A 15,577-nucleotide genomic window follows, 5' to 3' on the forward strand; every position below is an offset into this window, starting at 1 on the left:
CGTAAAACCTTGCCCTCCTACTCATGGCCTGAGGCCAAGAAGAGAATGAGAGCCACCATGATGTTGGCCATTAGCTATCTGTTGACCTGGTTCACTGGCATCCTGGCATCTCTGGGCCATGGTGGTACTGCCTTTCCAGGAACAGTTGTGAAGTTGTAGTGACAGTCTCCTTGGGACTGGCAGAACGAGCCATCTCTGAAGGAGGAAGGTGCTAAGGCTTCTGTGTGGGCCCCTGGAGCAACCACAGTTGAAACTCACTGAGGCTTGTCCCCAGGTTTGCTGGCACAGATGGGTCCCCTCTGCTACTTACCCCAACTCTAGTATGTAGAGCAGGAATGCAAGTGTGGTGGTGGCAGGTCACCGGGGGCCCCAGGCGGCAGGGCTCACAAGTCTGTCCACTCCCAGGACAGATTAACTTGGGTTTTGTGTGAGCACCCTCAAAACCCCTCTTCACAGGTACAGAGGTTCACACCTGTAGTTTGAGCTACTGAGAAGGCCACAACAAGATTTTACCCAGGACTCTGAGACTAACCTGAGCAACACAGCAAGAACCTCTCAAAGCGAGCAACACCCTTCACTGGCTGGAAGGTGCAAGGCATATGCATCTTCTGGCTCAGCTCAAGAGTGTTGGAATCACATAGCCCTCCCCTTGTGTCTCCCAAGTCACCAGTGTGCTCTAGGCTCTGCACCATGACAACCCTAACAGACAGGGGCCCCGAGGCTGGAGCAAAAGGCAACATGGCTGTTCATCTGTCCCTAAGAGGCACAGTTTGGCTCTGGGCCTGCCCTACAGTGAGGTGGTAGTCTCCAGGCCAGAATCACAGGATTTCATCTTCACTCCCACAGCGATGACCACATCCACAGGCTTGCTCCTGCTTCGCCTCCCCTTGCCAAAGTCCAGTGCTGTCCACCTCAGGGCTGAGAGCAATCACACCAGTGTCTTTTTATTGGAACTTTCATGGCCAACCTGGCTGCCTTGAGCTGCTATCTAGCTCTCCCACCTCACAGTGCTCCTGGCCTCTGTGGAGAGAGAATACCAACTTGGGTACTTTCAATGATCTTACCACAACTTGGTCCCTGGGCTTTTGGACTCAGGCTGCTTCATTCAGACAAGCCCACTGCCTCCCCTTGTCTGTGCCAGAGGGGCATGGACTCGGGGAGGGTAACTGGCCTGGGAGTTCTAGGCAGTCGGCTGCGGCCTGAGATCCCCCGATGGCACCTGCCCGTTTGAGGCCCCATCAAATCCTCCACAGCATAGCAAGATAGGTTCCAGCCTACAGCTTAGTGTTGAGGTGGAAGAAGTGAGGTGGCACGTAATTTGTGACGGGTGGCACGTGCCAGGCGGATGAACCTGGACCCAGTCTGTTGCGGAGGACAGCGTCATAGGATGCAGAAGGGAAATGCATCAGGCTGGTAGCCATGGGTGAAGGGCCTGTTGTAGCCAGGAGATGGGCGGGGAAGGCTGGGATGACTAGGGGGCTGAAGGGGAGCGTGGGCTGGCCCTTAAGAGGGTCTGGGCTACCGGTGAAGTTTAGAGGACACCGCAGCATGGTGCCCCTGTAGGCCTCTGGAGGAGTGGGACACAGGGCCGGGCCCAGTACACAGGATACAGCCAAGCCAGGCGCTGCAGCCTTGCCACCGCACTCCTTGGCATCCACCTCCTTCAGAAACGGAGACACTGGCCTCAGTTTTTTGCCGCTGTGAGCAAAGCCCTCTTCTTCCAAGCTGCGCTTATTGCCAAGGCCTGGGCTACTGGGGAGCAGGGGTGGGGCTCCAGGGCTCTCAGCAGGGACCTTGGCCATGGGGGACACCCAGCAGGCTTTGGGCTTGGGGTAGAAACTCCTTTTCCTGAAGCCACCTTTATGGAATGCAGAGGGGCGGCTGGCATCCCCACCCCACACCAGCTGGGGCTCTTTGGTTGCCAGCCCTTCCTCTTTGCCAGGTGGTCCCAATGGTAGCCTGTCTTTAAGGCCAGAGAAGAAGTCCCTGGGGTGCTGGCTGACAGGCTTCAGCACCTCAGTGGGGTATGCATGAAAACAGCCTGAGAAAGTGGGGGCTGTAGGGCAGGGGCCAACCTGAGTCTCCTCCCTGGTGCTGCCACCAGGGGCCTGCAATCCTTTGTGGGGGGCTAGCTGGTGTTCAGAGTTCTCAGCCGGCCCTCTCAGGTTCTGGGGGCTTTCTTGAAGGTCCTTGTCGGGGCTCCTTGCTCCGTGGCGACAGCCCTCTTCTCGGCACTGCAAGGCCTCTGCCTTGCTGACCTGGGCCAGGAGTTTCTTTTTGGCCAGTGGTGACATGATGCCATGTGCCCCTTTGCAGTAAAAGTTGGACAAGAGTCGCTTGTAGGCCTCAGGGCAGCCACTAGCACCCATGAATGGAAGCGAGGGCCCAGATGCTGGGCCCAGCTGTTCTGTGCCATCCCTTGAGGGTGCCTGGCTGGAAAGCTGTGTCTGACCAGTAGCATCTGATTTAGTCTTTCCTGGCATCGTCTGGAAGAAGAAAAAGCCTTGTCTTAGGGTTGGATACAAGATTGTGCCTGTAACCTAGAGGCAGCAGGCCCTCAGCATCCACCAGCAGCATATCTCTTTCTCTCTCCTCTTTTTTTAAATTATTTACTTTTTTATTGTTACGTACATTTGGTGCTTTACCTACATGTATGCCTGTGTGAGAGTGTCGGATTCTCTGAAACTGGAGTTACAGACAGCTGTGAGCCGCCATGTGGGTAACTGGGAATTGAACCTGGGTCCTCTGGAAGAGCAGCCCTTAACCACTGAGCCATCTCTCAGCCCCCCAGCAGTGCCTCTTAGCAACTTGCAAGAGGCAAAATTTTCCAAGGTGCCCCATCCCGAGCAGATGGAGCCCAGGACCCCGCAATCCCAGCAGTAGGGTCTTGCGAGCAGATGTCACCTGGCCTCATGAGTGCCTGCCCTAGCAGCAGGTTCCTGGCACTGCAAGCAGGAGTCAGCAGCTATGGAGAGAAGCTGTGAAAGCGCCTGCTTACCTGGTCCACTCGCCTCTCCGAGTCCTTGGCCTTCTTCGGCTTCTCAGTGGTCCCGTCGTGCTCCCTCAGCTCCTTGGCCATCTTGTATTGCTTCCTGGGCTTGCTGGGGGGCAGTGGTTTGTCATCCTCCCCCTTCAGGTGCCGCACATATGGGAGGACCAGCCTGGGGAGGAGCCAGTGTATCCACAGGAAGCCCAGCAGCGGCCCTTCACCGCTGGCCTCTGTTGGGTGTCCTCCAAGCCCCCTCTGGCTCCTCGCCACTAGAACTCCTGCTGTTTCCAAACCTGTCTGCTCCTTCCTGCTAGTGCACACAGCACGCTTCAGCTCTTCCTTGCTTTGCCGCGGATCCCAACCCTGACAAGGACATGCTTGTGGCACATCTACTCCGCTCCCTTCTCTGGACACAAAGCACATCTGTCTATATACTATCTGTGCACCCACTCCCAGCACACCTGCCAAGGCCATGGAAGGAGAAGGCCTGGTGTGCAGCACCCTATGGGAGCCACATACCTCTCGTAGTGGCGGCGTGTACATGTGGCAGCGCTGGTGCTCCCTGGGCTGCCCCCAAGCTCATCATACACATTTTTCCAGAGACGACGGCCTGTAACCTGGGAGACACCAGAGAAGATGGGCTAATGGGTACCCTCTGGCTATGGGACCTTCTCAGGCCCAAGTACCCATTGCAGGGAGAGGGTGAGAGCTCAATTTGGGAGTTCCTTCTCCATCCATGGGCAGGATGCTGGAGCAGGATGTTGGAACCCACCAGCTCTTCCTCCCAGGGGTTACCTGGCTGCTAGACATAGCAGGTTTTGGGGGCAGCAGAGGGCAGGGCAGAAACGTCCTTAGAGATGCAAAGTACCCAGCACCCACGGCACCCCTCACCCCCAGCCTTAGGCTGGAGCTGAGTATTCTGGTCTTCCTCAGACAAGATCAGCCTTGCAGAGGACGCTGCACCCTGGCTGAGGCTGGAGCCCAGAAAGAGACTTGAGAGTCCTTCCTTACCAGCTCATAGGCCCCCAGCTTCTCCACGGCCTTGTAGATCTTCCACAGGTTAACTGAAGGGAAGGGGCAAGACAGACTGTCAGGCTCTGGAACCCCATGCTCCCAGACAGGACTGCTGATGGCCAAGAGGATGGTAACCCCACTCCACCCCTTGCCTTCAGGGAGGCCCCTTCCTCAGGCTCCTCTGTAGGCTGGCGGCATCCAGGTCACCCAGAGCAGAGGTGCCTTGCCGGTTGTCCTGCCTGAGAAGATTCCCCTGGCTGCCCCCCTACACCTGCCGCCCTGCCCCCTGCACCCCACCCCTGGACGCACTCTGCTTGAAGCCAAGATGGGGCACCCTCTCGATGGGCGTGTGTCGCTCCTTCATGAACTTGTAGAGGCTGACCAGGAAGGCCTGTTCCTCCTCCCGCTCCCTGCCTGCCTCAGGGGAGTCCTGGAGAAAGAGTAGGAGGCAGGGATGGGCCCCACTTGTGGGCAGCTGGACACAGGAAACCACTGCTGTGTGAAGGAATCAGTGCCTAGGTCTCAACTGTAGGGTACCTGGGAGCACCTAGCATCCTGTCCTGGGTCATACAACTGCAGCTAGGAGCTTAGTGCCCAGGTCAAGGCCTGGAATCCAGGGCTCCAGAGTCCTGACAGCCCAAGGCCTGGAAATGGCCATAAGAGCAGTGCTCTGTCCTCCAGGCCAGGGCCACCTTAATATCTTGCTTCCATCTGTTTTGTCCATCTCATCCTGAGAGGCAGGCTCAGTGTCCCTTCAGAGTATGGTAATAGCTAAATACACACCGGGCAGTGGGGGCACACGCCTTTAATCCCAGCACTAGGGAGGCAGAGCCAGGTGAACTGCTGTGAGTTTGAGTCCAACCTGATCTACAGAGTGAGTTTCAGGACAGCCAGGGCTACACAGAGAAACCCTGTCTCAAAAAACAAAAACAAAAGAAACAAAACAAAAGAAGCTAAATGTACAAAGACACTCCGCACTTCCTGCTATCAGCTTGATGGACAGGTGTGACCAAAGTCCAGGGTGTTAGATTTGCAGAGAGTTGCCTGGCACCCAGATCCTGCATCTTCGCTGCAGCAGGAGGCAGGTGTCTGTCTCCCTCTCAGAGCTCAGAGCTCCCTGGAGGCAGGGGGCCCATCAGGGAAGACGTCCCAGGCTTTGTCCAACTCACCTCCAGCTGGATGGGGCTCTGGCTCCTGCTCTGCTCATCAGGGAGCCTGGGGGACCCAGGCAGCTCCAGGAGGTCACCCTCTTCAGACTGTTCTTTCTTCCCATTGGCAGGAGGTGCTGCTGGGAGAGAGGAGTGAGAGGGGAGAGGGCAGGTGAGGTGCGGGGAGGAGGGATGGGGCTGAGGGATGGTCTCCCCACATCAGCCACTGCTCACGTTGCGTCCACAGTGTCTTCTGCTGGCCAGTCCTGGCTGCCACACTCGAGCTGCTCTTAAAACACACACACCCACACACACACACACACACCCACACACACCCACACACACACACACACGCGCGCGCTCACCTTGGCCCAGCAGCCACTGTCTTTCCTCTAGTCTAAACCACACCCCTACATCTCTGCAGGAAACCCTCAGCCTCCTCATTATGGTCCATGATCAAGTAGAAGAGTCTGGGTAGGGTGTGGTGTGTGGACACACTCTCCAAAACCTGCCCATGTTCAGGCAGAAAGCGTTACAGTAGCTCCGCCACCGCCAGCTGCCCCTTAGGCTCCCGGCTGCCCTCACTAGCAAGGGTCTTGAGCACCATTCAGATCACCCAGAATTCCTCCTTCTGCTTGGCCTGCCCCAGCTAACTCCAGCGCTCCTGCCCTTCCCTTTCTTGTCCATCATGACTAACAGTGAACGATGGAGGCTTGTGAGGAGAGAAGTCACCTGTGCCATGTGGTTTAGTGAAAGCTCTGGCCTGGGCAGGACTAGTGAAAGTGGCACAGATTGGCCACCCTCATCAGGTGATGAGGTAGGCTGGCATCAGCTTTGGACCAAATTGTTTTTCATTAATTTATTGAGACAATGTCTCACAGCGTAGCCCAGGCTGGCCTAAAAGATGCAACCCCTCTCCTGCCTCTGCCTCCTGGAGGATGGGGTTGCAAGCATGAGATACCATGTCCAACTAAAGAGGAAACTTGTTTGCTGTATGAAACAGGGTCTTATGTAGCCCCGGCCTGCAATTTGCCAAGTAGCCAAGGATGATCTTGAATTCCTGTTCCTTCTGCCTCCGCCTCTGCATTGCTGCAACTGTAGGCAGGTGACAGCACAGCTGACTTTCGGTAGCCTGCTCTCCATGGTTTGGGGGATGGAGCCGAGGACCCTGCACATTTTAGACTAACATGCTTTTAAATCTTTTTGGGGGGGAGGTTAGCATCCAAAGAAATGGATTTTACTGTGTCATTTCACACATTTCATTATGCTTTTTCTTTTCTGCCACCCCACTAAGCACTTTGCACTGAGCTACAGCCCTTGGTTTTTGAAATGGTCTTGCAATGTAGCCCGGGCTGGCCTTGAACTGGTGATTCTTCTACAATCACCTGCAAAGTGCTGGGATTACAGGTACATTCTCTCATTGAGTCCCAGGAGGGATCCCCTTTTAAAGTGGAGGAAAGCTGAGGCCAAAGAGGTCAAGAGGCTCAGCATCTCCCTAGGGCACCAGAACTCAAGACAAAGCAGGTGTGACCACTGGTCCAAGAGTTTACTGGGGTTACTGTCACTACTGGCAAAGTCCTCATTAAGTGTCCCAATCCACTCAGAGACGCTCATCCTAACTCTTGTCGGCGTCTAAAGCAACTTGGATACCCTCGTAGACAGCTGCCTACATCCAGTCCATGGCCAGGCTCTGGAAGCCCCAGGGGCTGACTCTGGGGGTCCTTTGCCACCTCTGGGTGACTCTCTAGTCTGACAACCAGATGCAGCTCTTGCTCTGGCCTGAGGCCTCTGCACACTCCTGTCTCCCTTTCAGCTTGCTCCTCAGGCCCTGGGCACGGGCACCAAGAACTCTCTCTGTTTCTCTTAGTGAGACCTGGGCTTCTTGGTCCTAAAGAGCTGGCATACAGCGGCCCCTGGATCTCAGAAACTAACACGGTTGGACTAGACAGCCTCTGGAGCACTTTAAGGCTGATGCTTATGGCCCTCAGTGAAGTGTTATCAGAACCCAAAGCTCCCCTGGATCCCAGTGGGCTGCAGGCGGACAGCTGCAGGCGGACAGTCTGGTGATCTCTAGCTCTACGCTCAGCTTGGTTCTGGGATATGTAAGCTCACTCAGGGAAGATCTCCTGGACTGGGGCACTCATGTTACCTGGAAAGGAAGTCGCCAATCCAAGCTGTTTGGCCCTAAATGGAAAAGGGATCAGAGCTCCTGCCATGAGCCACAAAGGGAAACTCTCTTTATCACTCTGTCCTGAGTCCCCAAATGAACTTGGGAGTCCATTCTCTCCTGGCTAGGGTTGTCACTCCTCCTGTTCCCGACAGGACCTTCTGGACCCCAACTTCTGCAGCTTTAAATGAGGAGCCAGGGCCCCCTTTACCCTGCCCCTGGCAGTCCTAACCCCTCACCTCCCTGATCATTTATGGGTTCCAGGCAAAACATTTATAGGAAAGGTTCGGCTGTGAAACCCACAACCATAGAGACAGTGTCCCGGCCACCCGGCTCCTCCACCTCCTGATACAAGGCCCAAGCACAGAATAGCAGGCTGAGCTCCACCTTGGCTCTATGAGGGGTGGGAAGGGGCTGGGGACACTAGTGATGCCCATCTCTCAGGAGCACCCTGCCTGTAAGGTAAGAGAAACTCCCCCTTTTCCTGTTTGTCTACTGCTCCCACGAACCAAGTCCTCGTCCGCCTCAGGGCTTGTGTGTAGGGCCTTCCCCAGCCAGGGCTTTGATCCCCGACTAGTGATAGAGAAAAGGGCTGGCATTGCAAGAAGACAGTCTCTGCTTTCCACACTGTCGTCCATACAACAATAAGATAAGAGGGACTGAGGTTTTCTTGCAGTACTTCTAAACTCCCTCCTGGTGTGAGGTGTGAGGTGTGAGGCAGGGGTCCAGCCATGGCTTCCTCCGCTGGCCCTGTGGTTACCAGTGCTGGCAGAGTGGCATCCTCTGCGGTGAGCGAAATGCTGCTTTCCCACAGCCTCGCCCTTGATGGAAGGATGCCTGGGGTTGTTCCTAAACTTTCCTTCCATTCTGTTCCACTCACGTGGAGTGCTGCATCTATGTGCAGCTTTAATTCTTGTAGCTTGATGAAAGAGTTCACTACACAGAGGTCAAGCCTCCCCCCTCCACCGCACCCCCCACCGCACCCCCCACATCCCTCTTCGAAGCACATTCCATCGGAAAGTCAGGATGGCGTGGGCTCAGGCTCTAAAGCAGCTGTTCTCAACCTGTGGGTCGTGACCCCTTTTCCAAGGGTCGCACATCAGATATTTACACTGATTCATAACAGTAGCAATTACAAATTACAGTTATTAAGTAGCAATTAGATAATTTTAAAGTGGGGTGGTGGTGGTCACCGTAACATGAGGAACTGTATTAGAGGGCCGCTGCACTAGGAAGGTTGAGAACCACAGCTCTAAAGAAATAAACAGAAAATTAAAAAACAAAACAAAACCCACCAGTGGGATTTTTGGTTGAAACACACTTAAGTTGAGAAACAGCCTTACCCCCGGTCTGCTCCTTTGTGCAATGGCTTCACTCCATAGTTCCCTACGCTTCCTTACTCCACTGTCCAAACAAGGACCCAGGGAGGCTTAGAGATGAGTTTGACAGAGTCCTTTCCTCTGCCACAGGTAGGTGGGGAGGGGTACAGCAGGAGAGCCGGCCCTGTCCCTCCCCTTCTGGGTTATGACCGACTGATTCCAAGGCTGTGTCTGAGGTGGTGGCCTCTAGATTCTAAGCTACAGCCCTAAGGGCAGGGTTTCAGTCCCTCTTTCCAAATCAGAGCAAGCTGGCCAAAGCTGGTACTGGCAAACCACGCCCTATTCCCCTTTCTGCTTTAGCTATGCTCCACCAAAGCTAATCTCTTCTGGGCTACCTGGGGCTGGGTATCTCACACAAGCCTCACTGAATCTTCTCCTTTTTAACATGTCATGCCTGAGGCTCAGAGAGGTCAGACAGCTGGCCGCAGGGTTACCCAGCTTTTCAGCTGCAAACTACAGAAGTCTGTGCCAAGAGCCAGAACACTAAAATCTGGAGCTTTGTAAATAGGGCAGGGAGACCGACCTTGGCTTTCTCTTGAGCTCAGAGTGTATAAACCTACCTACACTGCCTGAGTATATCTGTCCAGCCCCATCACTTTATAGTAAGAATAAGTCAATGTGAGGGGGCTAGAGAGATGTCTCAGTGGTTAAGAAGACTGGCTGTTCTCTCAGAGAACCCAAGTTCAAGTCCCAGCACCCACATGGTGGCTCACAACTACTTCTAACACCAGTTCTGAGGGATCTGATACCCTCCTCTCAACTCTGCAGGCACCAGGCACACACATGGTACACACAACCTATGTAGGAACAAAACTATCAGACACATAAAATTAAAAAGAGTAAGGAAGAAAGAAAAGACTAGGTCGGTGTGGGCCACTGAGTCAGCCAGGCCCAGAATAGGAAGGGCAGAGCTTTATAATGTGAATCAATGCGCCTGGCCTCCGGTCTCTCAGGGCTCCATCTCCTGCAACACAGGGTACCACCTATAGTCTTTAAGGAAGGAAAACTATTGAGCACCTACTGAGATTGGCTGAAGAAATGGTCACCTGCTGTCTGGGTAGACAAAGGCTCCCTGTAAAGGGGAGGGAAGGGGTGACAGTAGTGAGGGACACCCTGCTGAGGAGTCACTGAAGCAATGCACATCAAGAGGCCCTGTAAGCCTGACCCCTGCCCTGGCAGCCAGAGGAGCTGAGGTCGGATGAAACTGCAGGAAGGAGGAAGGAGAGGGGGCTCCAGTGCCACTTGGCTGCATTTTTGCTTGTTTGTTTGTTTGCTTGGTAAAGGGTTTCTCTATGTGACCCAGGCTGGCCCTGAACTTAAGATTCTCAAGTGTAGACCATATAGTGGGGGAGGCAGTCCCCCTGGGTCATAGACCTAGGGGAGAGGAATAGGGTGAAAGCAGGAGAGAGGGAGGAATGGGAGGATACAAGTGATGGGATAACAGTTGAGTTGTAATCTGAATAAATTAATAAAATTAAAAGAAAAAAAAGATTCCCGAGTGTTGTGACTATAGGCACGCACCACCATGTCAAGCAGGCTGCCTCTTTTATCACCTCCACCACTGTCTCTGTAGCTCACTCCCTTCATCTGTAAGATGGGTGTGCTAGGCTCAGTGACCAGCATTCTAAGCTGAAGAAAAGCAATTAATGAGGCCTCCCCCTGCAAACTGTAGTTGAAAGTGTAAACACTGCTTTGCTGACACCTGCCTGTCCCCGAGATATCTGATCCCCCCCCCCGGGGGGGGGTACTCCTGAAAGGCTGGAACCATGATGCTCGGAGAAGCAGCGTCAAGGCTGCATACCTCCCATGAGCCCGCTTGCTAGGCGTGGGCACCACTTTCCCTCCCTCTCTTTTACTTGCCTACCCCAGCCACCCTTCTTGTGATGGGAAGGAAGTGACACTTCCTTTCATGAAAACTCACTGACTGGGAACACTGCGTCAACTACAACAAGAACGGCAACAGCGACCTCAATAACAACCGGCAAGACACAGCCCCACCCCCTTGCCTGAGGTTGTTGGCTGAAGTTTCCCTTAGCTCAAGCTGGAGAGGAAACAAAGACAGCCTTTGAAGCGGTCACTCCACTCTGTGGCCCAGAAGCCGGCTGCCTGGCATTCTCCTCCTTGGGTTTGCTCCAATGGGCAGTTTGTGTGTGGGGGGTGGGGGGGGGTGGGGGTGAGGGCGGCGGGGAGGGGTCCTGCCAAGAGCCAGCCTTGAAGACAGCTGGACAGGATTCTGAGGATCCAGGGCACAGAACCAGCCACAGCTTAGCCTTGGCACCTTCGCCAAGGCAGAGAGAGCTAAGCTCTGTTGGTGGCTAGAGACAACACCAAGAGCCCTGAGGGGGACATAAAGGCAGAGAGGGTTGTAGGGTCAATGGACGGTTTTGAGATCCCAGATTCCCACTGCCACCCAGCGCTAGGAGATCCTAGGAGATGCTGCCCCTGGAAGGACAGAGCCTCCATGGCCCCGCCCTGCTGTCCATATGTTTGGTGAAAACAGAGCCCTAGATATGGATCATTTCCGGTGCTCCCATCCAACCTGTATGCAGAAACAAGCTAAGGAGGTGACTCAACAGTAGAGGTAGAACCCCTACACAGGGCACTTCCTACATCGCTACTTTTCCATTCTCCCCCTACTCTCCTCACCCTAGGACAGAGCCCGCTTACCTGGTCCAAGAGGGACTGTAGACTGTTACAGATCAACTTCCCACCAGGAAAGGAGAGAGGGAAAAGGAGTCTTGGAAGTCTGGCCCTCACTCCCTATCAGACCTGAGCCTATTTCTATGCCTCAGTTTCTCTGACTGTAATAAAAGACAGGTAGGGAAGGGTATATAATTAATTCTAAAGTCCATTCTGCCTCTGTCACTACAAGTTCTAGGCCAAGCAGTTTGGACTCCGTAACTGCTGTGGAGACCAGACCCTCTAGCTAACATCTCCCACCCTCCCCTGCCCTGGCACCTATTTAGGCACTAAGACCCCTAGGTGTGGCATCAGTTCCCAACATGCCCAGCCCTGTGGGTGGGACAAGGAGCACCTGCTGCCCTGACCCCCTCCTCTGAGATGAAAGATTGCCACCAACAAGGGGTCGCAGGCTGGAGCAACACAATTTGGGATGAATTTGAGGTCTTCCCTACCCAGGGTTGGCCTCACAGGGTGTGGGGTGTGACCCCAGACTGGGGGGCGACACCTGGGCAGTGTGGAGGGTCGTAGATGCCGTGGGTGGTTGTACCCCTGGTTTGGGCTGAGAGCAAAGCCAAACTTGTTTGTCACACTCTGGCAGCCTGCGCTTCTGTCCTTTCTCCACTAATCACCCCCAGTCCAGGGCCATAACCCTGTCCCTCTGGAGAGACCCAAGGGAAGGGAGGGAAAAGTCAGAAGACTATGGGAGTAAAGAGAAGATGTTTTTCTTGCTGGGGAGGTTGGAAAAAAGAAGAGAGAGAGAGAAAAAAAGAAAAGTAAAGAGGAAAGAGAAGAGAAGGCGCGGGACCTGCTGTGACCGTCAAACCATCAGCATGTTCCTCGGCAGAAAGAGGAACCGTTGATTCTTCAAAGAGCATTGAGCAAGTTCTTCAAAACCCGCGCAGTCACTTTCAGGAATCGCGGCCGCAGTGGGAAGCGCCGCGCGCGCGCGGACAGCGCGGCCCGGGCGCCTCCGGTTCTGAGAAGCGCTGGGCTGGCACGGGGCAGGGAGGGGCCGGCGGTCGAGAAGCTGCTGCTGACAGCTGTCACAACAAATGGGCCCAGAGCAGCTCGAGATTGAAACCGCAGCAGGAAGTGTGGGCGGCTCAGTGAATTTCAGTCCAGAGCAGGAGTGGAGAGTTTCGAGATAAACGCCTGGGAAGCCCCTGGCCGCCCCGACTTTCCACGAGAAGACGCCACGCAGAGACCCGTGTTGCCCCGCGGGCCGCGATCGCCCCGGGACCCCAGCCCTCCGACCCCGGCGCCGTCCGCGAGCCGCTTACCCATGGCCTAGCGAGGTCGTGCGCCGCCGTCGTCCGGAGACCCAACGAGCGCGCAGCCGTCCAGTCCCAGCGCTCTCGGCGCGACTGACTCTCGGCGCCGCTCGTCTGCTGCCTCCCCGCGGACCCGCCCCCAAGCCCCGCCCCTCCGCGCTCTGGGCTCCCATTGGCGAATCCTATTTTCGAGGGCGCGGTCGGTTCCGCCTCTTGCGCCGAGGAAGTCTGGGAATCGTAGTTTGCGACCACATGGCAGCGACGGGCTGATGCAGGACGCTCAAGAATCGGGGCAGCCCTAGAGACAAAACTAGAGTCTTTGAAAACAGCCCGCTCTCTGCAGCATGCCAAAGACTAGGTGAGGTTAAACAAAGTGCTTCCGACTTTGACCTGAAGTGGTCCTGGCCGGTTCCACCTTATCTAGCTAGCTTCACATAGGGAGGTAAGTACTGTTAGCCTACCAGGGGCCAATCTAGAAAGTCCGTGGCCCAGGCCTAAATGTCCTAGGCCTGCCCGTAGTGCCCATGTCCACATTGTCAAGTAGACTGACAGCCACAAGCTGAACTGTGCAAAGAGGAAGTGAGGGAGATGAGGGTGAGGTGAGTGGGGACAAGAGGAGGCAGATCAGTCATTTGGATTCGTGTGGGTTAATGAAGATGAAGCTACAACAGGATTCAAAGGCAGAAAGCTTTGCAGCTGCGAAGCTTGGACTTGAACTCCGGTCCTGGTATGCAGTTGCACATTTCACGCCATGGTTGTCCTCATTTCTAAGCTGTTAAGCGTGCTAAAAAAAAAAAAAAGAAAAGAAAAAGCAAGGCTGAGTGATCAATTATCTTATCTTATCTTATGTTAAGTGGTGGGACTAGAGTTCAACCTAGGCACAGATGAGGAGAGCTCCACAGATACCCCCTCCCCAACAGGGCTCCTGTTCACACTGAGCGAAAGGACCAGGTTGCATTTGCTGACTCTGACCCTCTGGGCTTGGTGGGACAGTTGTAACAGCCAGTGCTTGCTGATCGGGTAACAGACACGTTGTTGTCAATACGTATTAACTGTTCAGAATGATCACCAGGATAATGATTGCAACAGTACCTCCCACATCTGAGATTACGAGCTGCACTCCACCCCAGGAGATCTGAGATCTGAGACCGACAGACAGAGATGCTATCTACCAAGAGATACCACCTGGAAATTTCACAAACTTCTAGGATCCGTTTGCTAATGATCGGCCACAATGCCAGGCTAGTACGGAGACCCGCATGCTGCCCACCCACCACCTCCTGAGTTGGATACTTCCATCAGTGAGGCACTCTACCTTACCAAGCCATGGCTAATCCTGCCTCTGGGTAGGAGGATGCTAGTATCCCGGCAGGGGAGCACATTCTTACGCAGGGCTGTTTGTGCGAAGCCCCAGCAAGCCAACACCTGTCTGGGGCAACGTGAGAACAATACGATCTAAATTTAATTGTCCCCTGAGGCAACTATTTGCAACAGAAAGTAATTTACAACAGCTAATAAATCCTGCCGAGGAGGAGCATACCTTTTATTTGCCTTCCTAAAAGCACAAACATTCGAGTTGCTCAAGCTTCTGTCTTACACACCCCTGCCCCAGCTCACAACCACCTTCCCCCATCCCTCGCCCACCCATAGAACACCAGCCCAGGATAGGGTGACAGTCCCTAGCCCCTCCATGTCTTGGTTGTCCCTCTGTCAGCCTCCAGAAGAAAAGCAAAACACCACTAACATATAAACACATTCTTCCCGGAAAACAAGCGTTGAGGATAAATCAGTCCTCCCTGGCTCTGCCCCAGATCCAGTTCCCTCCCTCTCTGTATCAGATTGGCTCGTCTTTCAGAATTTTTCTTACTTATTTCCATAAAATACATCTATTCATGGTATACTAACACGTGTAACTTTGCTTAATGTGTGTTTTTAGATTGTTTGTGTCCTAGAGATATCTACAGTTAAAACACAGATCTGCTTCTCCGTTAGCATCTACTACTGTCTGTGCCTTTATGTGATCTCAATAGACTCCCCCAGCCCCACCCTACCCCATTACCTGAATCCTGCTGAGAAAATTCTAGATCTCTTAGAACACTTTTGGGGAGAGACTAAGCTAAGGCTACCTTCTAACACCTCATATTGATCCATCTCTAGGGACCTGACCTTGGGGGGGGGGATGGTCTTCAACCTGGAGCTTTCAGGCCTGGAGAGGGTAAGCAAGTTGCTGGAAGTCACACAGCAAAGTCAGTGCCGCGCTACATCTGAGACCTTCAAAGCTGTTAAGCGTGCCTGGGGTGGTGGTGGGGGGGGGGGGGAGAGACAAGCAGCCTGTCTTCCCCTTGTTTCTGCTCTGTTCCCCAGGCTCAGCGGTTGCAAAATACCCCTGGGGCCTTGTTTTCAAAGGGGAATGAAGTGGGAGAGTATTTTTAACTGCTGGCCCTGCCTCGGCTCCCCACTCCTCCTCCCCCCACCCCCACCCCATGCTAGCTGTCCAGGAAAGGCTCGCTTCTCAGTGGCATTTGCAACTCATGGAAAACAACAAATGCTCGAAATAGACCATACCCAAGCCCGGGAATGGAAAAAATGGGCTCATGGTTTCAAATGCGTATTTCAGAAAGAGACAAGAATAGCTTTTGGCCTTTGGGGGCAGGCTAGGGATTAGAGACTGGGGAGATGGCCATGCTGGGGCAGGCTTGTGTCCCAGATCACCAAGGGACAATTTCCTAGGAGAAGAGGTGTGGTCACTGGCCCAAGGGTGCTTCAAAGCAGGTGCTCCATCCCCTCTCTGCACCTCCCCGCTGAACCTGGAACAGCTTTCCTGTGTGGCATTAGAGCTGGCTTTGGGGTGGGTAGATGGGGCTCCCTGGACCTCTCCTCGCTCCACAGAAACCCAAGATACTGAACGTCCTGCACCTGAAAAGTGG

General features: G+C 54.3%; 1 protein-coding gene across 1 annotated transcript; it reads right to left on the reverse strand.

Moving 5' to 3' along the window:
- Nucleotides 1-1,056: 1,056 nt before the first annotated feature.
- Arid5a (AT-rich interaction domain 5A) lies at nucleotides 1,057-12,636 on the reverse strand. The gene is made up of 7 exons (XM_051152812.1): nucleotides 12,185-12,636; nucleotides 5,173-5,288; nucleotides 4,313-4,433; nucleotides 4,001-4,053; nucleotides 3,509-3,606; nucleotides 2,999-3,161; nucleotides 1,057-2,486 (listed from the first exon to the last, which is right to left on the reverse strand). The coding sequence occupies exons 1-7, from the start codon at nucleotides 12,252-12,254 to the stop codon at nucleotides 1,275-1,277; spliced, it is 1,833 nt and encodes a 610-aa protein (XP_051008769.1). The 5' UTR covers nucleotides 12,255-12,636; the 3' UTR covers nucleotides 1,057-1,274.
- Nucleotides 12,637-15,577: the final 2,941 nt, after the last annotated feature.

The sequence above is a fragment of the Acomys russatus genome, chromosome 11 (genome assembly GCF_903995435.1).
Source record: "Acomys russatus chromosome 11, mAcoRus1.1, whole genome shotgun sequence".
NCBI lineage: Eukaryota > Metazoa > Chordata > Mammalia > Rodentia > Muridae > Acomys > Acomys russatus.

Excerpts from the sequence above, each read along its gene's own strand:
- Arid5a (XM_051152812.1), bottom strand. The coding sequence starts at position 12,254 with ATGCTCTTTGAAGAATCAACGGTTCCTCTTTCTGCCGAGGAACATGCT. Across the intron at positions 5,289-12,184 it reads TGGTTTGACGGTCACAGCAG|CACCTCCTGCCAATGGGAAG; the intron begins GTCCCGCGCCTT and ends CTCTCCCAGCAG. Across the intron at positions 3,162-3,508 it reads ACACGCCGCCACTACGAGAG|GCTGGTCCTCCCATATGTGC; the intron begins GTATGTGGCTCC and ends GCTCCTCCCCAG.